Consider the following 27212-nt stretch of genomic DNA (forward strand, 5'->3'; position numbering starts at 1 on the left):
GTGCAAATTAAAGTATTCATTTCATAATGCTCTTAGAGAAACACTTTATGTAACCCAAGAAAAAAAAGTATATCTTCATTTCTTTTCTACTGACATCCATTCCACCTGAGAGTTAACAAGGTCTACGAACAAGAGACCAAAAAAATCTGGCACAGAAAGAAGCAACAGTTACATGAAACAAAACAGACCCTCAAGCTTATGTAATCTGGATTACTCCATTTTTTCCTCCTCCTCCTCCTCCTGTCCTTCCTCATAGTGGCGATACTCTGATTTCAGCTCCCAGGTGCTCTTATGAGGCCCTCTAGGATTGTACACGCCGATCTCCCTGAGAATCTCCTTCAGGTAAATCTAGAGGAAGAGTAGATTGACAGGGTGAACACATGCTGCCAAAATCCAATCATACATGCAACCATGCTACAATTTTCTATATGTCATAATCATTTGTTAACAGACAAGTATTCATTACTTCAATGAGCTCATTGTTCCTGCCTTAAATTATTACATTGTTAAAAATTTTAGTCAAGTCAAGTCATCTTCATTCATATAGCACTTTTAACAATGTAGATTGTTTCAAAGCAGCTTTACAGAGATAAACGTATAATTTAAGGTAAGACTGTTTTGGCTTTAAATAAAAATAATAATAATAATAATTTAAATTATTACATTGTTAAAATTTTTAGCTAACTGTGATTCGTATATGTACATTTCTGAAATGCATGACTCATACAGTTACCTCTGATAACAGATCACTCTAAATTGTAATGTGGACTAATGTGGCATTTTCTGTAAAGCTGCTTTAAAACGATGTATATTGTGAAAAGCGCTATACAAATAAATGTGAATTGAATTGAATTGAACCAGAGCCTAAAATTAACACTTGCCGAGCGCCAAATGAGAGTAAAATTCAGTGTTAGCAAGTATATGAAACGGTGTCGATCGGCAGTTGACTGGTAATATTTTTATGACTTCCAGCAATGCAATCTTGTGAGATCGTGAACGACGCTCTAGACAATTGCTGCATCGTCTTGAAAGTTTAAGTCTTGCAAATTGAAATATTCAAGCGCAAGAATACCTGCCTAATAGTCCTGCAGCCGTCTGTGTCCTTAATGTTATTAAAACAACAAAAAACACAGAAAAAATCACTCACTTCCCTTGACTGAATAACTTTTGTAACTTTAATAAGGATTAAACTATGTTTAATTTAAACAGTGAAGACTATGCAGTGTTATTTTACATTTGATTACTTTATTAACTTTCTGTAAATGAAAATTGTGTATTTTCACTGGTATCTTAAATATGTATGTCATAACTGCCTGTTTTTGCAAATAGTTTTGTGGCTGCTAAAAAATATTTATGGCCGGTTAATCTTCTTAAAGGGGTCCTATTATGCCCTTTTCTTGATTGTGTTTTTAGGGTGTACTAGAATGTTTTCATGCTTGATTGTCCAAAAAACACATTTTTTTTTACATTATTACAGCTTCTCTCTCCCCAGTCTCACTCGAACACGCTGATTTCGATAAAGCCCCTCCTTCCGAAAACTAAATGTGCTGTGATTGGCTAGCTGGCCCAGTGTGTTGTGACTGGCAACGCTTAGTGTGCATTCGGGAAATGTCCTGCCCCTCCATAACTTTAAGTTCTTCTCTAGTGTAAATATTGAGGATGGCGTCAATTTCAAACCAATTTGAGCCCGATTCAGACCCTGACAATGTTAATGAACAAGAGGATCGTGCAGAACAGATTTCATGCACAGACTTTGCAAGCACGGATTTCACAGGACGTTTCAGAGTGGTATGTTTTTTGTAATTTTGTCTTACAAAAGCAGAAGCTTACAAAAGCAAAAGAACAAGCTGTTCTCCATAAAATGTGGAGCGCACAGATAAACATTGGGGTTATAATGTTCAGGAACAGTGTTTAAAATAAGTTTTAACCACGTTAAGTTCGTCAGCCTGGAAGGTCAAACAAATGAGTTTTTGGAAATGTGTCTCTTTGACGTAGCGACAACATTGTCTTCTCTAATGCAGCTCAACCAGGCCTCGTCCCATTTTGCTTATTCTGTGGGCAGAGATTATTTAAGTGAGTAACATTGTGACTTCATAAGATCCGGAAAAATCGTGTTGTAGTCCAAACAGACTCACTGAATCATATTCACTGAAACCGACACTATGCTCCGACAGAACAACATAAATCAGCCGCGCTTCTACCTCCACCTAGAGCCTGTTATGTGGTTTGCAAAAATCCACCACCCCCGGTTCTTCTGGTCCAATCAGTGCAGGGCTGTGTGAGATTTGACTGTCAATCACAGTTCATGCACACGCCACAGATCCCCCCTCCCCTACTTTACAATATCACATGCACACACCTGAAGTTCGCAGGTGTGTTGGATTGTACGAAGTGTGCTGGCGGAGAGAAAATCTACTAACAAGCTTCCAATTCCTCGATTAACAACCAAGGAGGTCCAAAACAACCAAGGAAAAGAAAATTATGCTTCAATGCTGTAGAGACAGGTGCGTTCACAGAAAACCTGGTGCACACACACTGACGAGCACGAACTCGATGGGAGTGTGCTCGGTGGTAGTGGTGGAGGGGCATGAGAGTTGTAAACATTAAACATTTTGGCTAAGTCCCCTCAATCTGCCAGACTTGCTGACACCAGCTTTAAATAAAATATCTCCCTTTACTGTAGTAAACGCTGCACAATGGCAAATGGAAATACTGGTTTAATTCAGCCATATACAGTATTTTTGAGCCAGAAACTGATTCAGAAGAAGTGGAAGAGTGAATTATACAGGCTCGTATACAAAGTCGATGTATCAGAATGGTAATGCGGTTTATGTATCGCTCTCTACAATGTCGAACACATAACAGTAATTAATATGATTAGCCTTTTGCTTGACTACTTTATCAAACAGCTAATAATGTGTTGCCAATGTTACACAAACCATGTTCCCGTTCACCATCTCAGAGTCAGACATCTGCCTTCTGAAAATCAGTATCCTTAGAAATGCTTTGAACAACTCAGAACATCATTGGAGAAAGGCATAAAGTTCATCATAACGTAATATACATCATATACATAATTCACCCGCTATATAGTTAAATGTACCAGATTTTTCATCTCAACAGAAAAATATACTGGGATAATCTGGCTTCTCTTGAGAATCCCCTGCTTCGCAGTATAGTTAATGATATGCAAAAGTTGACGTGATTTGTGAATGTAAATGTGTACCTTGAAATGCAATTTAAGTTGCTTTGGATAAAGCGTCTGCCAAATGCATAAATGTAAATGAGAACAGGTGATTTTTTTGACAGTTTTTGGTTCACTGCAGTTTTAAGGAGAAAATACTCAGCAATGGTTTTGACTTGTGAATTTGCACATGGTTTGTCTTAAAGCGGTGAAACACTAAAAACACCTCATAGACAAATAGACAACCTTAAAAACTTGATTTTCACCACAGGGGGTCTTTAATCAAGTCTCTCAGACAACTTTGTGAAAAGTATTAAATTCTTTATTTAGCCTCACTAGTGTAATCTATCCACTAAATGGCAAAACCACGGTGGGAAGTAATTTTCTTCTCAGTTTAGTTTCTTTTTAGTTATGACTCATCCAACTTCAATCACATTTATATTTCTCCAATCCTTCAGGGAGACAGAGGCAGCAGTCAAGTGGCATTTATTCAAAGGAGCTCACTTATCTATGATAATATAATCAAGACCAAGTCCATGTTAAATATTTGTGATTTCTTGTTACTTGGTTTAATCTCTCTTGTGTATGATTTCTGATAAGACAGAGAAACAAATGAGATTTATCACTGCCATAATGTTGTCAGAAATAAAAAACCCTTGTGAAAAAGAAGTGAGGTTAATTTTACTGAATGCAGTACCTCAAATTATATTTAAAAAAACACACTTTCATTACTTTTTGTTTAATTTTTAATGTTTAAATGTTTAATTTAAAGGGGAAGTATGTAATATTGAGAGCTAGCAGTTAAAATGGGTACTGCAGTCCAAGTTAAAAATATTGGAGAGCGTGGTTTCTGTTCCTATGGCACAGTGTTTGCACGTTTACTCATTTTGAGCTGAACAACTCACCACCGGTTGCTTTGTGATGTCCACCAGGTCTCTGATGTTGTAGTACTGGTGCTTCTCAAAGGCAGAGAAGAGCATTTCTAGAACCTTCTGTTTGTCAGCTCTTGCGCGCTTGCCTTCCTCTTTCTTTTTCTTCTCATATTCCAACTAAACAGAAGCATAAGCAAAACAGAGCATTCATTAATTCGCTAAAGTTATGATCTCTCACACTTACACACACACGTACATCTTTGTGAGGACATTCATTGACACAATGCAGTCTGTAGGTCTGTACCCCAACCCTACCCATCACAACCAAGTGCCTAACCCTTACCCTAAACTTACCATTAACTATAACCTTATCCCTAAAACCAAGTATTGACCCTCAAACAGGCCTTTAAAGGGCTCTACGCCAAAATGTCCTCACTTTACTCTATTTGTCCTCACTCCAATGGTCTAAAACTCAAACCGGTCCTCATGAAGATAGTTGTACACACGCTGGGTTTCCATTGACATAATATTTTTAATACTTTAAAAACTGTATATTCTATCCCCTAACCCTAAACCTACCCATCACAGCAAACGTTCTTCCTTTTTACATTTTCAAAAAAACATCATTTAGTATCATTTATGCCATCCTTTGGATGTTTTGTCTAAGGAAATTTTGTCCCCTTAACATAGGAAATACCTGAACCACACACACACTTACATTATAGCTGTGGTTGGACACAGGTTTGTAATTAGTTGTGATGGCTTTCTCAAGCTTCTGAGAAAAACGAAGAGGTTTGGTGGATTCTTCAATCTGCAGCCTGTGAATAAACACATCTTCAGATGATCAGATCAAATACATTAGACAGCTTTGACAGCTTTGACTTACTTCTTTAATTTCATGTAGCTCTCACTGACTGCAGGTCTGCATTCAGCTCGCTGAACAACCATGCCTTCAAGAGCCAGCTTGTCTTAAAAACACCAACATTTGACTTGGTATAGTTCATCAAATAATAACTTTTTTGTATTATGCATTACACACTCATACAAAGGATAAGCAAACCCAATTAAAAATGTCTGAATTTTGCGAGGACAACTAATGGCCTTTTCTTTGTACTAAAACATTAACATACTTCAACAGCAAGCGCTCTCTAATAAAGCACAAAATCCCTCTTTTTAGGTGACAATTGAAAAACTGTGATTCAACCAGGAGATTTTTATGGCACTATTCTGAAGTGTTTGACTCTTATATGAAAAACGATGGGGTCAGCCAGCCATGAGTGATGATTTTAATCAGACCCAAATGAGCCTCTCTCCTGCAGAACATCATTGTGTTGCACCGCTGCCATTTGTTGGCGCACCATGAAGCCCGTCTAATGGTTCAGCTTGCTTCTATTGATTGTATTAAATGTACAGCGGTGCCTGTAATACCTTGTGGCTATTGTCCCACAGGCCCTTTTAAAGGGCAGAAATATTTCACTCACAAAATCCATCAGAGCAGCACTAATGCGCACAATTATTGGCAATTATTGCCAGATGAGTGTTAGAGCACTTGTTGGAGTAACTCCATAAAAACGCCCACTTGTGTTTCACAACTTCAACAAAGCATCCATTTTCCTCGCAATTACCCGGAGGCTATGAAGAGGGGTCAGGGCAAACCAAGACCTCAAGGTCTGCATCTCCTCTGCGCAGTCCCTCCCCAAACATCACATGACTCGCACATCTTACGAGGCCAGTAACGTTACATAAGCATTTCCATAGAGGACTCCATTTAAATCAGCGGGAGATGCATTAACGCTGGCTCTGAATGGAGTAGGACTGTGTTTGGGGGTGGCGTGAGTTGCTCAACCCGTTGGTGGGCAGCAGATCCGATGCTGAGATGATAGAGAGGTTACGGGGGTCGGTCTTCCACCTCCTCACAAGATCCCACCAGTTTGACTTCCTCAGAGACACCGAACAAGAGCAATAACATCCCGAGCCCTCAGCAGGACACAGCCTCTATGCCTCCACTCACACACACACCCACCTGCAGGCAGATCTTCAATCCCTTCATGTCTCTTCATCAGCATACAGCAGCAGAGAAAGAAGCCTTTCAAATGCCTCAAGGTCTCTTAAACTCACTCACTCGGCACCTGTTTATTTTGAAATGCGTCTGGATGCGCAGTGCGCGCCATCCAAATACTGCACTGTAGCATTTAATTTATGCGTTTCAATTAAGATTTTTCATAAGGTATCACTTACTGATGGACTATCAGCCTCGAGAAGATTTGCCAAAGCATAATAACAGTTGTAATCTTTTAAAAGGACTCTGAGGGAGTAGAGGTAGATATTTTGGGACAAGATATAACAGTAAAATAATAATAAGACTCTTAATCATATGCCTCAGGGGCTATTAAAATCATGTTTCTTCCGCTCTCTCTCTACTAGCTCCATTTCCACATCTGTTTTGAAATACAGTTCATTTAATACTCTAGTGTCTGCAAGCACTATGCAAATATAACAAACATCAAGCAATTGTACCTTTTTTTTTTTTTACACGGCTGCCAATTTCACAAACTGCATACGATGGCATGTATGGCAGCCCCAAATGTATTTAGGATTAAAAATGCATGACTTTCATTGCATTCGTTTTAAAAGCATCCCTTTCACAATTGGTCTCAAGGCGATTCTAATATCCGAAGGGCAGATCATTTGAAGTGAGTGCAGGGCATTACTGTCTCATATGTGGCCATTTGGAACAGCCATACGTCACTGCCACTTTATTTTGAATCGAAATGTTTCCATGACAACAACATAAAAGCAAAATTCATACTTAAAGGGATAGTTCACCCAAAATGAAATTTCTGTCATTAATTACTCACCCTCACGTCGTTCCAAACCGGAAGAGAAGAAATTGTTGAATAAAGTAGTTATTTTGATGTTTTTTTGCGCACAAAAAGTATTCTCATCACTTCATAACATTAAGGTTGAACCACTGTAGACACATGGACTATTTTAACTGTCTTTACTACCTTTCTGGGCCTTGAAAGTGGTAATAACGTTGCAGTCTGTCTATTCTGCAGCTCCTGGATTTCATCAAAAATATCTTAATTTTTGTGTTCCGAAGATGAAAGAAGGTCTTATGGGTTTGGAACGACATGAGGGTGAGTAATTAATGGCAGAATTTTCATTTTGGGGTGAACTTTCCCTTTAAAAAAATTCAGCTGTTAAGACTGTGGTAGAAAACAAACAATCATAAAAAATGAATAAATAAATGAGGAGTATTTCAATTCAAAGGTACATTGACAAATGACCTCAGTGTTCAAAATTAATTGTAAGGATGTGCCACTCAGGATGGCTACTGTGGTTTCATGAATATGCATAACTAATTATATATCTGGCCAACAAGCACAGCATTTGCTCATATTTACCATCATTCATTGTTTCTGTGTTTGTCAAAACTTCATATTCTTCTGCATAGTTTAACTAGAATATTTCCTATCCAAGTGCTCTGATCTACATTTGCCTGCTTTTGCCAGTCTGCCACTGCTGGACTAAAATCAATTTGGGCTTCTTCAAGTTGAACAATCAAGTGCACCAATTAAAACAAAAAGATAGATGAGAAAAAGCAGGTCAGCCACCCACTATTTTCTCTGGCATAGTTAAACCCTGTTTGCAATTCAAATGCAGATGAATAAACCCAGTAATCATATGATGATTAAACCATGGCCGAGCTATCTATAACAACTGTCTATAACAACTATAATCAGTCATATATGACCATAATGAACTGTCACTGCATCTAAAATCAGATGGCTATGTGCATGGGCGGCACGGTTTAAAAGAGTGATGAGGACTGTGGTGGCGGTGCACATTTGTGACATCACAACATGCTGAAGGCTTAGCTTCTGAATATTAATTAGGTGATTTTAAAGAATTTAATCTTGACATTTGACATTAATCTAGAGATCCAGTTAACTAGACGATTTGACACGACTCTTTTGATTGTGCCGTTCTTCAAAACTCATCCAGGAATCACTATTAATAAACCAAAATATCAGCTGTCAAAGGAGGTACATCAAATTGTTTGGCAAAATGCAAATTAGCCTTGATTTTTAAATATTCCTTCAGTGAAAAATAAATAAACAAGAGTCTGTATGAAAACAGACACTAAATGTAAAGCCAAATTGACCCCAGCACTCAGACAGTGAATTAGCCTTCATCCCATCTCAGCTAATGACGTACATAGCACAAAATGTGGCTCAGAAGGGTCCATCTCCCGTCCTGGGGCAACAGCAGAAGTGCCGTCGTTCAAGAATGATTGACAGGCTGTCATCTGTTAGGGACATTACTGAGAAAGATGTCATGGCGATTCTGCTGCTGTTTAAGGGCACATCCTCTATGCAACAGTCGAAGGTTTGAGCTCTTTGTTCGAGCTCACGTTTAAAAGGAATTGTGTTGGAAATATCGATTTCGGGTTCTTTTCTCTAGGTGGTTTATATGGTGACACAGCACGATACATCTTTGTAGCATGTACAGCACCCTTAAAGACGGCTTGGGGCCAATTACAAGCTCAGACCCCATGACTTCAAGTGAAGGCATAGGCTTCCTTATCAAAGGCTCACTTCTTAGCTTCGCCAATAACTGGGTCATGGACGAGCGCCTCAAAGCGAACCCAGCCTCTCAGAAAGAGCGAGAAGGCTTCAATGCATTCATCCCTTTTGATATGAAGACTAACAAATAATTTACATAACTACACCTACACTGTACTCGATATGGCTCGTTTGGCGATAAAGCTGCCAGTTCAAGTCGGCACATCACACAGACGGCTTTTCAAAGCAATGACTTAACACGATAGACGTGAAAGCATTAACATCTCGCTCTTCTCACACTTTTGTTGGAGGGAGTTCATTATGTGGGATCCCTGTGAATTGGCCCACTCGGTGAGTTCACGTGCCGCCACCCAACCGAGGACTCCTTTCATCAGAGGGCAGTGACACTAATTGCAGAGCCAGAGAAGCGCTGAAGTGGAAAGGTGATTAAATTCAGCCTTTAGAGCGGCGAGCAGCGAGCAAAGCACTAGCTCTTTCCGAGCCCACACCGCTGACGCAGTAGAGCCCACCCTTAAACACCCCTCCTCCCACAGCGAGTGTACACGCGCACACATATATGTGTTTGCGTGGCTGTGAAAGGCTCAGACACACACTGTGTTGGCAACGCACACTGCTCCTGCGCTTCATGCCAGCGCCGCTCAGCTGCGCTCCTATTTGTCCGCCCGCCCGCCCGCTCACGCGCGCACTCCCCACACACACTCCGCCAGGCTGGGTGTGAGGAACGGCATGGAATGGAATCTCAGAAGGATGGAGAGCGAACTGAGACAGATCAATCCTGATTTGCTGCAGCCCAGCAAGAGCTTTAAGAAACCTTCCTCCGGCACCATCACCATCAACGTGGGGGGCTACCTATACGCCGCACAGCGCCAGACCCTGGCCAAGCACCCCGGATCCCTGCTGGAGGAGATGGTCACCGGGAAGAAGCCCGTGCTGCACGTGGACTCCATGGGTAACACCTTCATCGACCGTGACGGGCCCATCTTCCGGCACGTGTTGAATTTCCTGCGCCTGGGCGAGCTGGTGCTGCCCGAGGACTTCAAGGAAGGCGAGCTGCTCCGCCGCGAGGCCGACTTCTACCGGTTGAGCGAGCTGGCCCAAGCCCTGCAGAACTGGGAGCATCAGCAGGCCACGCAGCGCGAGCCCGCCTTCCTGGAGGTGACGGACAGCCACGAGCGCTCGCAGGGTCTGAAGGTCTACAGCAGCGACAACAGCTTCATCGAGAAGGTGAAAAGCCGCCTAGTGCAGATATCAAAAAGTCGCTTGGATGGCTTTCCGGAAGAGTTCGAGGTGTCGTCCAACGTCATCCAGTTCCGGCATTTCATCAAGTCGGAGCAGGGCTCTCGGCTTGTGCTGAAGCAGGACAGCACGTTTGTGTGTACACTGGAGTGTCTGAAGCTGGAGACGGTGATGCTGGCACTCAAAGGAGGTTTCCGCCTGCTCACCAGCCTAGACAGCAGTCGCGGATCAGTGGTTCAGTGCGAGGCTCTGCATTTTGTCAAGTGACCCGAGCAGAACTGTCACCACTAACCACATGACCTGCCGAAAACCATCTTGCATTAACAAACACCAGCGTCCTCAACCGAAAACCTGTTCTGGAATACTCCGCTAGTCTGCTTCTACATGACACACTCAACGGACAGCCTTGAGAAACAAGAGAGATGATATGTACTGTATTGTGGGGTTTTGTTTGGCTTGTGTATGTAGTTGTCTTCTGTTTGCAGTTGTTTTTACAAGAAGAGCAACTGTTTGTGATAGTGATAATGGATCTGAATTGCAGGCTGAGTGTGATGATCATTACATTTGTGAGCAAGTTTTGTGATTTCTGGTCATGTGAACACATGTAGTAAACAACAGGTTGTAATTTTGAGTCTGTGAATGTTTTGCACAATAAAGCCGCATTATAGTTTATTTAAAGCACTGTTGAAATGTTTATGAATGAGACTGTGGTTCACCTTCTAGGTGAAAATATACACTGCATATGGTTTTGTCTGTGAACTGTGGAATGTACGCTGACAAATTACTGTGGGCTGTATACATAGAGCTTTATTTTTTCTTATTTGCAGTGAAGTATGCTTGTAAGAAAGATACTCTGCCCTAAATTGAAAGTTTGTAATATTATGCAGCAAAATGTGACCTAAAATTAAATTTCCTCCAGCATTGATCCAAATTCAGATGGGTGTGATCATTTTTAGAGCACATGGCATACATACACATATTCCAGTATGTGTGCACTGATTCATAAACAACATCTGATGTTCCCAGAAAACTAGGCAAACTCATTTAGCACAGTAAAAAAAAAAAAAAAAAAAGAACTTGTCAACTTTAGAAAATATGTTTTAAGTATTCAAATGTTGCAGATACATTAGTCAGAGCCAAGAACATTACCGTGGGAAAATATCAAGTTCAAAATAGATCAATCACCCTGTGAATTTGCAACAAAATGCATTCAGGAGCGCAGTCAATAGCGCTGAGTAATTCTGAAAAACAGCTCTGCTCGACACAGCTAAATTCAGTTACAGTCTAAGTCGGCCGTTTCAAAGAAAGGCAAAGGCAGACATATGGTTACACTCACTTTGGATTAGCCGACATCTCCACACACTAGTATCCATCTGTTTTCCATCAAATCTGTCATGCACTCTCATGCAATCTCCCACTAAAATGAGTCAGAAGCACATTTCTGACAAGGGGAAAAAAAGAAACAACTCTCCACAGTCTGTCATGTGGACATCAAAACAGGGTTCTTTTTAATTGCAGATATCAGTCATTCATATTTGATGAGACACAGCAGGGCTTATTAGCCACCGTCACTATCTGATGTGTTTCTAAACCGCTGCCAGCAGGGGACTGGAAACCTGCGGGAGGGTGCTGGTAAGCGGGAGCATTTATTTCAAATGGAAGAAATCCATTAACAGCTGCAATATTCATGGATTAGTCTCACATCCAATTATTGCCAGGCAAATAAGACTCCTACATAAAATAAAAAAAAGAAGCCAAAGATTCTCATCGTGTGCTCCCAAGGAGGCATGACTAATGGCTCCCTCTCAATTTGATCAAAATTAATGGTCAGGCGAACATGTGACTTCAAGGACTCATATGCCCTTAAGAGACCAATTTCTCATCCACACAGAGAGAGAATGGAGAGAAAGCAAAGAATAAAATTCCTGCTAATGTACTTTTCAAAGTGTGAGCTTGAATAGAGGCACATCGCCATGTTAGAACAACGTGAAATGGGCAGTAGTCAAGGCCATCTGTAAAAGAAAAGCATGATGGAACAAATCAAAGTAAATAGTTGGAATAAGAAAAAGGCAAGTTTTTTCTCTCAACTGCTGAGAGAAACAAAGCCTGCATATCTTCATGCTGACTTTTGATGTTCAACAAGTATTCACCAAACCATCTATCACTAATACTCAGATTAAGAAACTGCTAATGCATTAAACATTCTTACTGCATGTTTACTGTGCATATCTAGAAAAAAAAACTACCTTCTCAAGCCTCAACATCCAGCCTTGATTACCAGTCACGTGACTCTTTTGTGCAAGCTGAAAAGCGACATCTCTATTTCAAGCCACAGATGGAAATCGGCGCTACTGTGTGCACAGAAAACGGCTTTCGCAACTTTCAAAAGAGTAGCGCACATGCGCAAGAGTCCAACTCTTTGAGTCTAACTTTAACCTGGCAACATGGAGGCTTTAAGTGCCCATGTCAATCAGTTCAAGTTGCCTCTTCAACCTATCATTGTGAAGGACTTAATAAGTAAGAAAAAAAAAAAAAGCTTAAAGTCTCAGCAGCTCCTCCACACACCGCTGCACCTGGTCCATTTATACGCTGCTGCTTTCTGACAGATCGACTGCTTCAAAAAACAGCAAGCACTGAAAAGCTGTTACAGAAGTCTGTCTCAAAATGAGAGGTTATATAATAATAAAAACATTTACTAATTACCCAAACTCTGCCGATACATTGCTTTGCAGAACACAAGGCTGTGTGTATCTTAAGGGATAGTTGACCAAAAAATGAAGTTTTGCCATCAGTTACTGACTCTCGTGTCTTTTCAAACCCATAAGACTTTTGTTAATCTTTAAAACAGAAATGAAGATATTGTTAATGAAATCTGAGAGACTTCGTTAAAAACAGAGCACTCAAATAAACCAAAAATCTTAACTGTACAAACTTGACATGTGAGAATGAACCTCACTGGCTTGAGCTTGCATTTACCATCTTTGAGTTCTCGATGTGCGTTCGCTGATAAATGTTTATATGTGAATAAAAGCCTAAATTAAATCTATTCATCACATAAAGCGATCGTGTATCTTCAGAAGACTTCGATTCATATGGATTTGTTTTACAATCTCTTTATGAATGTTTTGAACAGTGAACAGACTTTCAACGGAGGGACAGACATCTCTCAGATTTCATTATAATTATCTTAATTTGTGTTCCGAAGAGGAACAAAAGTCTTACATGTTTGGAACAACATGAGTGTGAGTAAATGATGACAGAATTTTCATTTTTGGCCGAACTATCTCTAAATCAAGTGAGCTTAAAGCCAAGGACACGTGTGTCTTAACCACATGCATCACAGCTAGGGTTACTATTAAAACACATAGATGTGCAGTTCAAATCAATCTCTAAACATGTACACCCTCGTTGTGGAGGTTTTGTTTTGGCCTTTATGACAGAAAATACCAAAATGTGATCTTTTTCTGATACCTGATTGCACGGCCTCCATCTCTCAAACAGCCCTCTATGTCCTCTTAAACACCAAAAAAGAAACTAATACCAAAGAAAAGTGTTTATGCAAGCATTAGCCAATAGAGAGCTGTTCATACCTTGAACCATTTCAATTCATAACTTACTGAGAAAAAGACACTGTTACCCTTCCACCCCCAGAAAAAGCTTTTAACTGTACAAGTAGAGCCTCTATTCATTGCCAACTTCTGTGGCCAACCTGTTGCTAAGCAACCACTTAATCAATACCCGGGGCTTGAGCGCTAAGCAGACAACTGAAAAAAAAAATATCATAAGTGAACAAAAGCGCACAACACAATGATTGCAATTCTGCACTTAGCCTTGTGTGATTATCAGTAAGACTGCAATTATTTAGCTGTGCATATGTGCTGCAGTTATACAGCGATCTTCAGTGAGGTCACTTTAAAGATCTATATCTGTCATCTTGCAATGGGAAGTAAGAGGATGGCCCGCAAGGCCCCCTTCAAGTCCGCAAGTTTATACAGTGTACAATGATTCCAGCTTTAAGGAATTTGTCTGTCCATAATGAACGATAAAATGCTGCATGGCATGATACAGTCGCAGCAAAATACAATTAAAACAGTAAAATATCTTATTACAATTAAAGATGCAGTCCGTAGTTGTTTCTCTTTGTCGCCATCTCTGTTCAAAATCTGCAATTGCAGTTATTCGTGGAATTATCAACTATACGTGGGTTGTGCCTCGGCACGGCACGGCACAGCGCGGATGAATCCAATGAATTGAGGAGAATGTGCGGCTGTCAGTCACCGCGCCGGTGTGGATCCTGTCATTCACAATCACAGATTCTACTTTTTGGAAGTATGACCAACATAAGAATTTTCCCTGGAAAATGTCATCTGAACAAGTAACTAACATCCACTTTTGTTGCGACCAACTAAGGGAAAAAAAGCATTGCAGTAAATCGCACTGATTAAATCTAACGATCGCTTATATCACATCAAACCGTGTAAATTAAACTTTGTTCTCAAATTGTTCATGTTAACAACATCAGCATTGTGTGACTACATTTAATGTGTATTAGGGCTACCTGTAGTTCAGTTTCCATTTCTGTGCAGTCTAATTTCTAATTGTCATACCAACAAATTAATGTTCCTTAGAACTGGTTCTCACCTGTCCAGCAGAAAAAAAGCCGTCTCTGCGTCCGTTTTGAGTTCAAGCCATCTTTCAAAAGCCCTTCCGATATTTATCCTTGTCTTTTGCATTTTACAACAGGTGAATCTCCAGTTGTCACTGGTGATTGTTGTTTGAACCTTTCTGGATCCGCCATCAAATTGATAAGTTTAATTATATCAAGTGCTGTGAGAAAAGGCTATAAATCTCCACCTCCAATATCCTCACACTACTAGCCGAGACTCCTTCATGTGTACAGATGTGACGTAATGACGCATAGACATGGTTGAATTTCCCGCGGAAATCCACCAGTACCACTGGAGTTAAAAACATTATTACAAACTTACCGTTTTGAATCGAGCTAAGGCAAGCAGATAGTTTTGAACACTGGCTGGTTATGTACTTGCTCAAAAAATTATTTTGGATAATTTTTAACCCTAAAAAGTTACGGACTGCAGCTTTAAAAATAATTGTTTTCTATTTGAATATATTTGTCAAGCTGCATTTTCAGCATCATTACTCCAGTCTTTAGAGTCACATGATCATCGATTTGATGATTTGATGCTCAAGAAACATTTCTTATTATTATCATCAATTGTTTAGGATCAATAGAAAGTTCAAAAGAACAGCATTTATTTGATATAGAAATCGTTTGTAACATTATAAATGCCTTTACTGTCACTTTTGATCAATTTAATGTCTCTGTTGAATAAAAGTATTGATTCCTTTCAAAAACATTTGAATGCTAATGTGCCTTTTTTCATTTGTTGCATCCTGTCAAGTTAAACACAGTGAAGGCTCCTAAACCTCCTACAGTTCTACATAAATTAGTTGTTGCCAACTGATTTTTTTTTTTTGTGGCCGATGCCGATTTCAATATCTAGAGAACAAGGAGCTAGTATAAAATTTATTCTAGCAATAATATGTAACAAAAACAAACTGCTAAACAGATTAAGCAAGCAAATGTGTTAAATAAAAATGTATTTTGCACATTAAAAAATATTTTTAAATGATCCATCTGTTTTTGAATTATCCGCACACACACATTGGACTTGGCACAGGTATTAAGCCGAATGCCCTTCCTAACTGAGAGTGCTGGGACACACTCACATGCACACAGACCCCTACAATCCACCTAACCTGCATGTCTTTGGAATGGGAAGAACATGCAAACTCCACACAGATAAGACTCCTGTCTCCGGCTGGCTCGAACCGTGGACCTTCTTGCTGTGAGGCGACAGTGCTACCCACTGATAAATAATATTAATTATGTTAATCAGCCAAGCGGGCATGCAGTTACTGATTTATGCAGATAATCTCAACATATCCAAATATCATCCAATTATTTGGACTGGCTAATGTAACGGCTTACTGGATATAAACACAGACTTACGTGCTTCAGACTTCTGACTGGATATAAACAGTTCAGACTTATGTGCCCCCCAGAAGCTTGCGTTCTGCAAGTGAACGGCGCCTTGTGGTGGCATCCCAGAGAGGCACAAAATCACTTCCACTGACCTTTAACTTGACTGTTCCCTGCTGGTGGAAGGACTTCCTAACTCAACCCGAGCTGCTGAGTTGTCAAGAAAAGGCTAAGGACGAATCTTTTTCTCTAAAGGGTTAGTTCATGAAAAATCTGTCATAAATTACTCACCCTCATGTCATTCCAAACCTGTAAGACTTTTGTTCATCTTCTGAACACAAATGAAGATATTTTTTATGAAATCTGAAAGATTTCTGTCCCTCTATTGACAGCTACGCAACTAACCACTTTAGTGCTTCAAAAAGTTCATAAAGAGATCATAAAAATAATCCATGTAAATTGAGTGGTTTAGTCCGGTTAAAGAGACTCGATCGCTTTATATGATGAACAGATTTAATTTAGGCTTTTATTCACATATAAACATTGATCAGCGGAACTCAATTGAACCTGACTGATGCACAAGAACAAACCTCATTGGTTCAACTTCTTGCTGAAGCTCAAACGTGCAGCGCAACAAGAATGAATCTCATTGGTTCTTGCTGAAGCGCAAACGTGCAGTGCAACACAAGAATGAACCTCATTGGTTCTTGCTGAAGCTCAAACGTGCTGTGCAACACGAGAATGAACCTCATTGGTTCTTGCTGAAGCTCAAACGTGCCGCGTAACAAAAGAATGAACCTCATTGGTTCTTGCTGAAGCTCAAACGTGCTGTGCAACACGAGAATGAACCTCATTGGTTCTTGCTGAAGCTCAAACGTGCAGCGCAACACGAGAATGAACCTCATTGGTTCTTGCTGAAGCTCAAACGTGCTGCGTAACACGAGAATGAACCTCATTGGTTCTTGCTGAAGCTAAAACGTGCCGCGTAACACATGAATGAACCTCATTGGTTCTTGCTGAAGCTCAAACGTGCCGCGTAACACATGAATGAACCTCATTGGTTCTTGCTGAAGCTCAAACGTGCTGCGTAACACGAGAATGAACCTCATTGGTTCTTGCTGAAGCTCAAACGTGCAGCGCAACACAAGAATGAACCTCATTGGTTCTTGCTGAAGCTCAAACGTGCTGTGCAACACGAGAATGAACCTCATTGGTTCTTGCTGAAGCTCAAACGTGCTGTGCAACACGAGAATGAACCTCATTGGTTCTTGCTGAAGCTCAAACGTGCCGCGTAACAAAAGAATGAACCTCATTGGTTCTTGCTGAAGCTCAAACGTGCCGCGTAACAAAAGAATGAACCTCATTGGTTCTTGCTGAAGCTCAAACGTGCCGCGTAACAAAAGAATGAACCTCATTGGTTCTTGCGGGGGGTGGGAGGTATGCAGGACAGGTTTGAGAAGCACTGTGCTAGATTAACTGGGACGTGTCACTGCACTTACTTATTGTTGCCCTATTGTTGGTTCGATTGCTTCTATTGTTCTCCTCATTTGCAAGTTTCTTTGGATGAAAGCGTCTGCTAAATGATTAAATGTAAAAACTCTCACTTAACCGTTTATGTCGATCTTGGACATAGAGGTGACACAGTTTCCTAAACCAATTAGTCTTCAGTCTCAGAGGCCATCGTTATACTGACCAGAACTCTCTGTAAAGACAGCGAGGCTCTGACCTCCCACCATCTGCATGGTGAAGGGATGTTCTCTAGGGCTGCGCACGGACGAAACCTTCTCCCCAGAGCACTCCACAACTGTCAGATCCTCACTCAGATTGAAAGACACCTAAGGAAACAAATCCATCAGTGTCTGCAACAGCACCATCATCAAATGATCCCTCTCTCCAGCCCAGGGTCTGATCACAGTAATTATGCAAATAAACGGTGACATCTGAATAAAACATGAGGAGCAAATACTACCCCTCCACAGGCCTTTAAAAACATTAATAAAACTTACCACAGTCTTTCCTTGAGCTCTAGAAGACAGGAAAAAAAACATGAGTAGAAAGATTTCAGACAATAATTTCCATTTTGAATGGGGTTTAAAAATAATACTTCCATACTTCCCAATTTTAAGTTTGCCTACTTCTCCTCGCCCAGATGCTTTTGCCCATTGCTGAGAAAGATATTTGGGAACCTAAAGAAAAGTGAATAAGACAATTTATCTCTTGTTTCCTCATATTTGTGTGAGTATAACTAAATATTGCCTTAGTTTATTAATTCAAATATATGTTTGAAGCAAATGCGTGTAAACCTGCTTCAATGATGATACATGTGTGAGATTGCCATGGCATTGCTGTGCTGTTGCTAATGTGGTTCTTTGCACATTGCTATGGTTTTCAGGGCTGTTTTTAGCTGGTTACTTGCTACAACAAGTTTAAAAAAAGACCACAAAGTAATAATAATTCTAGTCTTTGGCTACAGCTTGGGTCCATCCCTCAATGTTAATCTAAGACATCTGATCACTAGCTTACGCCTCCCAATTTGAAGTTTTACGACCATCAATTTAAACAATAAGACAAGAGCTACAAGGTATAATCACTGATGACTCTGTGTATTAATATAAAATATTTACATAACTTTGAGATTTAAAAAAAAAAAGTCACACTGTCTATTGTTTTTTTTTATTGTTAACCTGGGTTTTGTATTTGGTCAATGTTTATTTCTAACTTGCTCTTCTTAATTAAAATGTTCTCTGTTTGTGTCCTTTTTTTAATTTTAAAATGCGTGTATGAGTGTAAACTGAGGATTGTATAAAAATATGATTAAAATAATTTAAACTGATGTCCATGTTTCTCTGAATCCTGTTGTTTACATCTCTCACCTACTGACAACCAACTTCATTTTTGGGGCAGGTTTAAACAACAGCACTTTTTAATTTACATACTTCAGGGATTCGTTGAAGACTTAGCCTTCCAAAGGTTTAATTTGTAGCATGTAAACGACACCTTCTATCATTCATGTCTACCGTATAAAGTGTCACGTGCCATAGCTCAGTATTCCAGAGTTTGTGTAAATGTTCAGCAGTGAAACCCAGAAGCCACTTCTGACTGATAAATCACCAACCTTCACCAGCCAGACTCCCGTATTTTGTTTGGCTCTTGTTAAATCGACGTCTTTTCCTTTGTCTGACATGACTGAAGGGCTCTATGTTATGAACAAAAAGCTATTACTGAATATAAGAAAATGTGTCGTTGGTTTATGACAGGCAAATCGCACTATACATAGACAACACAAACACTCTAGTTCATAAACCTGCTGGCCTCCCCATGTAGAGCCTCAGAGACTTATATATCTATTTACCCCCATCTAGTGGCCATGTGAAGAAATTATATTTACTTTACATTGCATCACAAAACCATAAGTTATTGAGCGAGTTAGTGTATATTAGACTGCCAAGTTTCATAAGCAGTTAAATTACTTGAACTACAAACTATGTAGCATGCAGAATATAGGCGTAACGTAAGTACGTATGTTTAACCTTAGGCTACTTCTCACTGCTAGGCTAGGCTACATAAGAATGCAAAGCTAATATGAAAATCACAAATCAATCGTCAAAAACCCATATGGATTTTTTTCTCTGTTTGAGTTTTCAAAGTCTACGATAAACACAAAATAATCAATTTTCACATTCTGACATTTTATCACTGTCAAACTCTTGACGATATACTACAACTAATTAGTTCAGTGGAAATGTAGCCTATACTTTCCTAAACAGCTAAAACCGGTTGCAACTGTCGTTTCAACTGTGAACTGCTCAGGAAACTCTCATGAAAATGGTAAATCTCATGAAAATGGGAAATCTCATGAAGTCACCACTAGATGAAGCAGTTTGACCCTCTTTTGTTTCAATAGTCCTCAAATCCAGGGCCTGTTTCTAAAGGCATAAAATCAAATTAATTCAGCATTTATTTGTCCATTCAAATATCAAGTGAAGACTTAATTATAGTATTTAGAAAGTGTTAATAGTGGTACATCTGTATCATCTGATATAGGCCTATCACTTAAATATATCCAAAAAAGATAGTTAGATAAAATAGAATTCAACTAAAGAGAAGCTTAAAACCTCAAACAGGCTGATTTACATTTTACTAATTAATAAATAGTTATGTCAAATGTCTTCAAAAATGTCTTTTTCATTTCAATTCAATAAATCCATCTGGTTTGAGAACGTATTTGACACAGGTGGTTTACACATCCTTCATAGGCCAAAATGCTTACCTTTCACCACAAGTTCATATTTCATGTGAATTCAAACCTTTTCTGAACAAGTAGCTTTGCGAAGATTATTCACATATTACAGAGTGCTGAAATGTAGGGAGCGCCGTCCTTGCTTTCACTGTCAAGGACATCAACTCATGAGGCAGAGGAGACTGGAATGAAATACATTCACATTCATTTATACATAACCATCCAAAAAAGTTTGCAGACTCAGTATTTTAAGATCATTACAAGCAAACAAAGTGACTAAATAATACAAAAATGATGATGCATGTTACCCAGCAGGCCTCACAGAGTACAGAAGAGGAATTGATCAGGTTTTCAAGCAAAAAAGCGGATAATGTTATTTAATGCCCCTAATCCTTCACTTGCCTTGCCTATTCACGTGCCCTATAAATAAACCGGATCAAGTTAGTAAACTTGCAAAACCTGCTTGAGTATGTTGCATATTCATCACTATCTTTCCAGTTAGATGATTATTCATAATTGACCTTTCTTGCTCAGTTTGCTAACTTCCTTCAATATTTCACAGCTTCCTGAGCCTGTAAGAATTGAATAGCATACTGTTGCGGATTTATGTCTGAGGTATTGTGTGTATAGGAAGTTTTGTCTTTAAAGTTCCTAAAGAAATGAATGAAACTACTTTTGAAACAGTTGCATTTCCTCATAGAGGCACAAAGGGGGTCCATGTCAAACACTTATGATTAATTTGCAAAGGGAAGAGGAATGCGCTTAACTAACAGCATTGTCAAATACTGTAAAGTCATTTATAAGCATTTCCTCTTACCCACATGCTGTAGTATTATAAACTGACACTTCTAGATTGGGGGGTTTCATTTAGAAAAAGACTAATCAAAACAAGTCAAGCCAAATCATAAATATAAAAAAAAAACAGTGTTGCAAAATTCATCAGTTATGAAATTACTTCAACTTCACCAATAATGCAGCTCTACAGAATAGGATAGTATCATTATTCAGCTCAATGAAAATGTTGCAAAGTTCAGTTTTGAAATGGATTTAATTCAGCTAAAGCAGCTCCACAGAAGACAAAAAAGTGTCATTATTCAGCTCAATTTAGTTCAATGTTGATTCATCCCAGTTCAATAACAGCCAAGTTCATCAATTATGAAACTCAATTTAGCAATAAAGAAGCTCTACAGAAGACAATTATAATTTTTCAGCTTAAGACAGTTGATTCAGTTCAGTTCAATGAAAGTGTCGAAGTTGCAAAGATAATTTTTTTAACAAATTGTGTCAGTTTATAATACTGATCGATTCAACAATAAAGCAGCTAAACAGAAGACAGTTCAAGTTTTGTTATCATCTGATAATCAGTATAATCAAATCGATATTATTACTGAATATTGAGTGTTTTAAACCCAAAGTGAGCAAACCAAAGCCGACAGTGACAATGAACCAAAACCCCATCAAGTGTGTTCAGAGTAATGGAGAAAAACCTTGGGAGAAACCCCAGCATGTTTACCTTATAATTTTCTTTGTTTAAAAAGTTCATGTCATACATGATTTACTTTTTTTCCACCCTTCATTAAACTTGCAGGCTATGTAAACACCTTCTTGTCACCATTATGTTTAGTTTTTTTTTTTTTGTTGTTGTTCATGGACTTTTAGTTTGTAATTCTTTAGTTCCTGTTTTCCTTTGTCTTATTATCCAGCCCGATTCTTACTTTGTTTGGATTATTGTTATTAAACTTCATGTTGGAACTTACTCATCATCTTCGTGCCTTCTTCTGCAACACACCGTGACACTGATTCACATGTGAAATGAGCAACAGTGCTCCAGTAGCTATAGTTTATAACTTCCCTATCCTTCAATAACAAACTTTCTGCAAGGCCTAAATTACACTGCGTCAGATATAAAAAACAATCCCAGCTAAAACGTGCCACACAAACTGTTGAGATCGGACTGAAACTATCGGCAGCCTTGTCAAAGTAAACCTCGGCCACCATTGGCAAACTCCGGAGGGGTAAGCTTTCATTTCGGAGTTAAATTACACAGAACAATGGCAATTCTCATAGAGGATCTCTATTTTTTTTCCTATACCACCAAATATACCTGTTTTAATAAGTGTTTACAAAATGAAAGCAGACTCCAGTGTATAAATTGACCATTATTGTTCGGGAGCACAATAGCTCTCTGTTTTTTTTTTTTTTTGTTGTGGAGTGCCAGTGTGATTTAAAGCTGCTGACAGCACCAGACGCTTACATTGCAATCAGCTCTCGCTGGCTCTCTCCCTCTGAAATTTGAATGGATGGGCACAGCCTGTCTGCTTGATCTGGACATCAGGGCACACGCCCATTTTGGAACTGTCAGACCCCATTTCCTCATACTTAACGTGTTACACTAAGATCACTCACTTGGGTCATTCCACATTCACATTCAAGCGCATGCACGGGTTTGGCAAGGGCAATGGGATGTGTCAGCCCTTTCTAATGGGACACTCATTAATTGCCAATTTGATGCAATAAACAACAAGATAATATGCAAGACATTTGGTACCTTGTCGTAATGAGTCATCGTCACATGTTATGTTAGTCCATATTAGAAAAATCACCAGCAGAGCTGTCAACATACTGCATATCACATCAGCTTTTACACAATGCCACGTTATATACACATAATGTTATAATAAATGGTACTTTAGGAATGAAGAAATTAACTTTCTTTTCAACTATAACATCAAATGTCAACTAAATATTAAACCTAATATTAAATATAATCTTTGATATGCTTTCAGCATAATATTGCTCTTAGTCATACCATTACCCTTTTCTGACAAAGAGAATTTTTTTTATATATATTAACTTGTTTACAAATTTCAACAGCTATGTGAAACCCACTATTTCACCCGGCAGCCTTAATGGCAAACCATCAGCGTTAATACATATCTGGTGTTCATACTTTTGAAAATGTATCTTCTTCCACACAACAAAGATGCTATTCTCACTGTCACAGCTGAAAGCTAAATATAGCTGGATCAGCGCACATGAGATACATTCCTTGTTGTTATTTTATAACCTAGCTGTCGTTGTCTGAAATAAAACACATATTTTGGGATTAAATTATACATGTTTAAAGCAAAACACATGAATAGTAGACACTGTGTAGGTCTGCTGGACCTAGAACTTTACTTCTCATCCCTAAACAGAGGTGAGCAACAAACAGCATGTGTGAAATAACTGTGTGTCAGTGCAGATGTGTTTGGTTGTTCTTTTCTGTCTGTGGAAATATCTGGCTACTCTTTCAGACTAGCTGTTTTGCAAAAACAGAACAAATCATTGATGTCACAGGGTCTGTTTACATCTTGTTGATGTCGCTGCCCTGTACAGGGCAAAAACACACAACAGCACCTAACCTAAATACTGGTGTTTACTAGCCTAGCCTACATCTTTCTCAGGTTCAAAATGTTTATTTTCGGTTTAATGAGTTTTGAATCAATAAAATCCAAAAATATTTTTTGTACATAGCTAAACCACTTTGTCAGCCTAATAGGACCCAGAAATCCGTGCCCTGTCGTTCTCTCCCCTTCTTCAATGTCAAATAATAATAACCACAGCGGACAAAAGATGTTATTCTGAGTGTTTGCTGCCACAGTTACCGAAGGCTATAATAAGAAACATCCCTCACCAACACAGTTGGCTGTACTCGGCTTCATTCGAGGGTTTTCGGAGCTCTTCGCCGGCCGTCTCTAGGGCACCCCCCTCCCCCCTGTCCTCCGCCCATCATTGCCAGACTCTCTCCGGCTTTATGTCTGGCCGCTGTGAACGTGAACTGCCATGCGCGGTCGCCATGTTATCGCGCTCTCCTCCCCCTTTCGGTGACTCGTCACAGGCTGATAGCACTAGCACAGGCTACATTACAAGGAGGCAGCTGGTGAATAGGACCAGAGTGGGAGAGAGACATAGCGCTAACACAGGACTAAAACAAAAGAAAGCACGGGATGGAATAAAGCAGGGCAGCGCTGAGTTGCTCGGTTTCTCTCTGTCAACTGACGCTGGCCGAAGGACTTTGTTTCGTGTGATTTCGTGCTCTGGTGACGGGTGATACAACAATTGAAAATGCGCCTGGCAGTTTGAACTGTGATGGGGAGAGACGCTGTCGTTGTAAGGTTGGATATCGATCACCTCGGGCCGTCTGTGTCGTCTCCTTCACGTTTAAACTTCACCGTTATGCTGTGCTGAATGCTTTTGCGAGGATATACGTTTTGAAAACAACAACAGCTGAAGCGAATTCGTGTCGGCTAGCTCGCTAGCGACTGTTAACTTAGCATTGGCATTAGCCTGCTCCTCATGGTGGACATTTAAATACACCTCCAAGTGGAATTATCGTGGCAGTTAACGTTACTGGAAAAGTGTTGGTTTTATGTGGAAATTACTCGAGCGGCTTCAAGTTGCTTCCCAAAAAGAGCTTGTTCTCTTGAGCTGTATTTATAACTTTGTCAGAGACTATCCTTCAGAAATGAATCACCACGACCGATCAGGAGACTCCGGCAGCGCCCGAAAAATGGTTTACCCCATGAGTTTACCCAGACGGGACAGCAGTAACAGTGCGGTAGGTGGTTCCTCCTCATTGACAACTTCGGGAAGCACCAGCCTTAATAGCAACAACTTAATGCTAGGGGATGAGTATTCACCACCGGTGCTGATTCAGACTCAAACACCGGCCGCATCCTCGCTTGGGCCCCAGAACCCTCCTCAGAGCCTCAGTATCCCCTTGCAGACCACTATGTTTCCCCAAACTCTGCCCACTGCAGTGGCACAGATGAAGAAGAAGAGTGGCTTTCAGATCACCAGCGTTACCCCTGCTCAGACATCTGTCAGCACCAATAACAGCATTACAGAAGACACAGAGAGTTGTGACGACTTGGATGAGTCCCACACCGAGGACTTATCATCCTCAGAGATCATGGATGTGTCCCTTTCGCAGAACAACAATGCAGGAGGACCAGAAAGGAGCTCCTCAGAGGAGACACTGAATAACTTCCATGAAGCGGAGACCCCGGGGGCCGTGTCGCCCAACCAGCCAACCATCCTCACCCAAGCACACCTGCACGGCACCATGGTTAACGGGACAGTTCACCATCATCACCATAATTCTGCTTCCTCTAAAAAAGCCCATCCTGCTGGTGGGACACAGATTGGGAATCCTTTGGGAGTTGCAGTCACATCTTCAGTGACTTCAAGCTCTGGAGCTTTAGCTAGCACAGGCCAGAAAATGCCTTCAAATGTGGTAGGATTGATTGCGAATGCCTCTGTTGGCACAACCAGTGTCATCGGCCAGCCTTTGGCTACTGTCGCCTCAGGAACTGGAATGATCTCTGTGACTTCAGGTGCCACGATTAGTACTGGTAATCCTTTAACAAATAATGTTTGTATGTTAAATTCCACCAGTGTGCCTGCTGTGGGTGGCAAGAGTACCAATAGTAGCAGTGTAAACTACTCCCCTGCTTTAAATAGTATTAGTAACCAAACCGTAAACTTGACACACATTCCCAGTGGAATAATCGGCACGGGTGTCACTGCTGCTCCCACAGTTTCCGGTGGTGTTGCTCCGACAGGCGCAGGGCAGGTGGGGCCAGCTGCCGTGGGCCAGCATGCAGTGCCTGCTCCCTCTGCCCCAGTGATGAACGCTCATCCTCCGCAGGCCCAAGTGCCGCCGCCTGCCTCCACCAGCTCACGTTTCAGAGTGGTCAAATTGGACTCTACCTCTGAGCCTTTTAAGAAGGGTAGGTGGACGTGCACCGAGTTTTACGACAAGGAGGTCCCGGGTGCGGCGTCCTCTGAAAATGCCCCCAGCACCAGAACGGTCGAAAGCATTCGCCAGTTTGTGCCTGAGAGTGTTGTGTGTCCCGACAGAGAGTCTGTAAGTGGGAGTTCTGTCAGCAGCTCGGCCAGCCATTACACTGAAAGTCTGGGTAGCGGAGAGACTGGCGGCTCCTCGGCTGCGAAACAGACCTTCCAACAGCCCGCTGCTCAAAAGCACGACTACCCCTCTTCAAGCATGTCCATTTCTCAGATGCAACCCCAGGACTTAGTCCATGCTCATCTTAAGACTAATGCGGTAGCTCCGATGCCGGCGAGCATTCAGCAGCCGCCGCCGGGAACTATCGGAGGACTGCAGAACACAATCGGGCATTCGTCTACAGCTGTGCCCACTCATATGCCCAAACTGACATATGCCCAGGCAGCACAATCCTCTCCTGTGGTGACCCAGCAGCAGATGGGCTACTCGCCTGCACCGGCCCAGGTAGCACCAGCACATGTTAACCCCTTAATCCCTGGAGGCAGCCTACCACCTGACTTCCCTCAATCCAAGCAGGTCATGAACACTGTGCCACCTGGGTCAACACAAACACTGCCCCACCTGCCCGCCCCCATCCCGATCGTGGCTTCTCAACCCTCCGCTGCTCAACCTCTTCAGCAAGGCCTCCTGCAGCCACAACAGACCCCCACCGCGCAGATGGTCCAGATCGTGTCCCAGCTGGTGCAGTCGGGCACCGGTCTCGTACAGCAGACCCAGGGGCAGCAGCTCGCCCCTCAGCCCTCCCTGGAGCAGCAGTCACAAGCTCGTGGCACACAGTTTGTCCCGGCCGTGACCTCATCAGGCATTCCTCCTAAACTTCTGAGTGATCCGCAGTCCAGTCTGATCCAAAATGGCTCAAAAGAGACCGGGCCGCAGCCTGCATTTATGCCCAGAACGCTGGAGGATGCCCAGCTCCTTCTGTTACAGCACCAGTCTCTGCTCATGCAACCCAAGCCAGCCGGTGGTGAATGTGCCTCCCAGACGGGCACCTCCCGTGGTCCAGAGGGAAGCAGCGGAGTCAGTGCCCTAACTGCCTCCGCCAGCCTGCTGAAGAGCTTACCTGTGGATGGAGAGGATGATGGGTAAGTTTCAGTACTTTTGCATTGCTTATTCACTCTGTTTTCAATTTATTTACCTTTTGTAATTACAGTTGGACTAGCTTTATTACAAATTACACATGCTGGCAGTGGGTGATGATCAGCGTTATGGCTTAATGCAGTGCTTGAAACATAAAGG

General features: G+C 40.9%; 3 protein-coding genes across 5 annotated transcripts in view; 2 read left to right on the forward strand and 1 right to left on the reverse strand.

Moving 5' to 3' along the window:
- Positions 1 to 23942, reverse strand: gtf2f2b (general transcription factor IIF, polypeptide 2b). 3 transcript variants are annotated; one of them, XM_081367974.1, is made up of 11 exons: positions 23802 to 23938; positions 20156 to 20307; positions 19641 to 19811; positions 19001 to 19081; positions 17998 to 18071; positions 17892 to 17910; positions 17579 to 17720; positions 4943 to 5024; positions 4775 to 4874; positions 4090 to 4233; positions 1 to 348 (listed from the first exon to the last, which is right to left on the reverse strand). In XM_081367974.1, the coding sequence occupies exons 4-11, from the start codon at positions 19067 to 19069 to the stop codon at positions 211 to 213; spliced, it is 768 nt and encodes a 255-aa protein (XP_081224100.1). In that variant the 5' UTR covers positions 19070 to 19081; positions 19641 to 19811; positions 20156 to 20307; positions 23802 to 23938; the 3' UTR covers positions 1 to 210. The 3 variants fall into 3 exon arrangements, with proteins under 3 accessions (XP_081224100.1, XP_081224101.1, XP_081224102.1); XM_081367975.1 differs by lacking the exon at positions 19641 to 19811 and having other exon boundaries at positions 20193 to 20307; positions 23802 to 23942; XM_081367976.1 differs by lacking the exon at positions 19641 to 19811 and having other exon boundaries at positions 23802 to 23936.
- Positions 9271 to 10148, forward strand: kctd4 (potassium channel tetramerization domain containing 4; the record flags this gene model as incomplete). Its single annotated transcript, XM_081367973.1, has 1 exon — positions 9271 to 10148. Exon 1 carries the CDS (start codon positions 9372 to 9374, stop codon positions 10146 to 10148), a length of 777 nt encoding a protein of 258 aa, XP_081224099.1. The 5' UTR covers positions 9271 to 9371.
- Positions 23934 to 27212, forward strand: part of tsc22d1 (TSC22 domain family, member 1) — a 54440-nt gene continuing 51161 nt past the window's right edge. Inside the window, exon 1 of the mRNA XM_081367971.1 lies at positions 23934 to 27058. Coding sequence (XP_081224097.1) covers positions 24537 to 27058 — 2522 coding nt within the window. The 5' untranslated portion in view covers positions 23934 to 24536. The remainder of the gene's footprint in view (positions 27059 to 27212) is intronic.

Source organism: Scardinius erythrophthalmus, assembly GCF_964197995.2.
Source record: "Scardinius erythrophthalmus genome assembly, chromosome: 6".
Taxonomy (NCBI): Eukaryota; Metazoa; Chordata; class Actinopteri; order Cypriniformes; family Leuciscidae; genus Scardinius; species Scardinius erythrophthalmus.